Raw genomic sequence first — 2794 nt, 5'->3', positions numbered from 1 at the left:
TTTTTTTTTTTTTTTTTTCTAAAAAGTATAGAAATATTTTAAGAACGATTATTTATAAACTAGGCTCTTTGATAATATTTTTTAGAAACTTTCACATTTAGTTTTCTTATTACGATCGTCATTAACAAAATATTGTTGCGTTATCTTGAACTATGTATTGTATTTTTTCTTTCGTCGTAAAGTTAATTTAAAAAAAAAAATGTTTTCATTTCTAATTTACTTTCTACGAGAAAAAGATATTCTATCGAAAATAATGAAGGTATATAAGTGTGATTGATTTGTCTCGTGAAAAATTAATCTCGCTCGTTATTAACATCGAACCACATAACGCATCCTCGTTTCGTTCAAATGATATCCTCGGGATCGTCCTCGTCTGAAAATATATAAATTAAAAGTTATTTTAATATACGTTGTCCGTTGATCAGGCATTTTGATGCCTAAAAAGTTTAACTTATTTTGCAGTATTATTTGAAACGTCAATTGTCAAAATACAATGACGGTTTTGTTCTATCAGCTATATAGTTTTGAAAATACATCATAATGTTCTGAAATTCGACAAGGTTTTTTTTTTATAAAATTTATGATTTTTTATTGACCCAAGTTATGCAGAGAAATCTACCAATCCAATATGAGATAAGAAATATTGTTAAATATGATTAAAATCTCACAATTTTCTTATCATATTTCAAAAACTAAAGTTAATAAAGTGAAACCAATGTTATTTGTGGAATCAATATACCAAATATACTCAAGAGTAAGTCCAACTTCTAAAGCACCATATCAAACCTTTTTATTTTGTTGTGGTGTATCATCGATCGTATGATCGATTAAATATCTCCAATTATTTATTACCTTCTTCCTCTTCACCCTCTGCCAAACGCAAATCATCTACTTTTTGAGCTTGAGGTTCAAAATCGGCACCAACGTATTGTTCATCACCTGTATCAAATTGTCTACCAACTATGTTTTCCAATCTGCAATAGATAAAAATTATTGTTATCAATAATAGTATACAATGATAACGGGAAAACGTTATTTTTCTAATATCTTATAGAATTATTTGATAATTAATTTATTTGTTAATAATATTACCCAATTAATTAAATAATCTGTTTCCAAGAATACATAATTCTTCAATTGAGCATAATTAAATAATATGTTTGGGACAGATTGTGAATTCCATTTTGATTTGTATGTCTCAAAAGTATTAATTAAAAGTATAATACTTAAAATATATATATAATTATTACCCAGCTAATCGATCGATCGGATTAGGCTCCTCCCCAAATTCCTGTACACCTGGTTTCACCTTAAACCAATTGCCATTTTGTCGTCTAGCAGCAACGTTCTGATCATCGCCATATTTGTTTGCCGATAAAACTTTATATGGTGAATCTATATTGTTATCGTTATCGTTATCGTTATCGTTATCCTTATCTATTTCATTTTCTTTTTCTTTACTATTTACTTCTGGCACAATGTTTTTCTTCTTTAAAGTTATAATATTCTGTCCATTTTCATCATTTTTCTTTGCTTGTTTTTTATCATTGGTCTTCTCTTTATCAATCTTTTCAACAACATTCTGATCCATTATCATAAGAATCGGTAATACGCCAGGTGGAATTTTCACCTTCGATGATGTCTTGAAAACTTTGTTCGAAGATACGGAATCAATATTAGTGTTGGATTTTGTGGTTGTTTCCAATTTCAATGATGATATCGTCTTCATCGAGCTCGATGAAACAATTGCCTGTAAAACGTAATCATTTGGAATTAGTATGATCTTGTATAAACTATCAATCGTATCATTTCGTTCATTCGACTTCTTATTCTTTAACTATTACTCTCGAAGCTTTCCAATAAAAATTTCTGCTTAATTAGCTTACCTAATAGACTTACCTGCAATGACTGACAAACTCGTCTCCAATTGTACTTTCTACTAAAAGTAGAAAATATTTGTGAAGTTCCCAAAATTATATATCACTCCAACGAAAGAGTATTATAATTCTACCACTCTCTATCGACACTACAAAAGCGAGTATTACTAGTTTAAGAAAAAGAAATAGAAAAAAAAGAACAAATAAAATATAGAAAAAATAAAGGAAAGGAAGAAATAAATATTTGCTCGTAGCATGCAACTTATAAATAATTATAGAAAAAATCTCGAAATAAATTATATGAGGAAAGCTTATTTGTTATTTGAACAGTCTTCCTCACTTGTACGTATATTTCACGAACGAGGATAAAAATAATAGTTAAACGTGTTATTATTATATATAGTGGTATCTGATTAATTGTTATATTTTTATACTTTTTCTATTTACTTTTTTCTTTTTATTTTTTTGTCCAATCAAATCTCTACACAAATTTAATAATTGCAATTTGATTGTCTATTTATTTCTGTTAAATTTTTTACTTCTTTTTTTTTTTGAAAAAAGTTTAAAATTCCTATAACGAAAGAAAATAGGAGAAGTAAAATATTGAAAGCTTGTAAGTTACGATATTAGGTAATAATAAAAAGAGCAGGGGTGCCAGTAAAAATGCGAGCCGATAAAAATAATAACAATTTATTAATGCGGTAAGTAACACAGAAGAGTACAAGGCGTATATCGCTGATTATGTGCAACTCTCCCCCTCTCTCTCTCTTAGTTTTTTTTTTTCTTTTTTTATTATTTTTTTTCTTCGTTTTTTGTTACTCGTGCATACACAAAATTATCTTTTCTCTCTTTCTCGTGATAAGAAAAAGAAAAGAATAGATTTATCCTTTACTTACAACCTCTCTTCATTATTTTTT

The 2794-nt window shown here is 27.7% G+C and overlaps 1 protein-coding gene across 2 annotated transcripts in view; it reads right to left on the bottom strand.

The window, feature by feature from the left end:
* Position 1: 1 nt before the first annotated feature.
* LOC106787775 (putative mediator of RNA polymerase II transcription subunit 26) overlaps positions 2 to 2794 on the bottom strand; it is an 11406-nt gene continuing 8613 nt past the window's right edge. The window contains exons 5-7 of one of the 2 annotated variants that reach the window (XM_014750428.1): positions 1251 to 1750; positions 853 to 974; positions 2 to 373 (exon numbers count right to left, since the gene is read on the bottom strand). In XM_014750428.1, coding sequence (XP_014605914.1) covers positions 345 to 373; positions 853 to 974; positions 1251 to 1750 — 651 coding nt within the window. In that variant the 3' untranslated portion in view covers positions 2 to 344. Of the gene's footprint in view, positions 374 to 786; positions 975 to 1250; positions 1751 to 2794 lie in introns of both variants that reach the window. The other variant, XR_001381840.1, reaches the window with a different exon arrangement.

Source organism: Polistes canadensis, unplaced genomic scaffold (assembly GCF_001313835.1).
Source record: "Polistes canadensis isolate GaletaPanama2010 unplaced genomic scaffold, ASM131383v1 scaffold_114, whole genome shotgun sequence".
Lineage (NCBI taxonomy): Eukaryota > Metazoa > Arthropoda > Insecta > Hymenoptera > Vespidae > Polistes > Polistes canadensis.
This window is presented reverse-complemented; position numbering and strand designations above follow the sequence as displayed.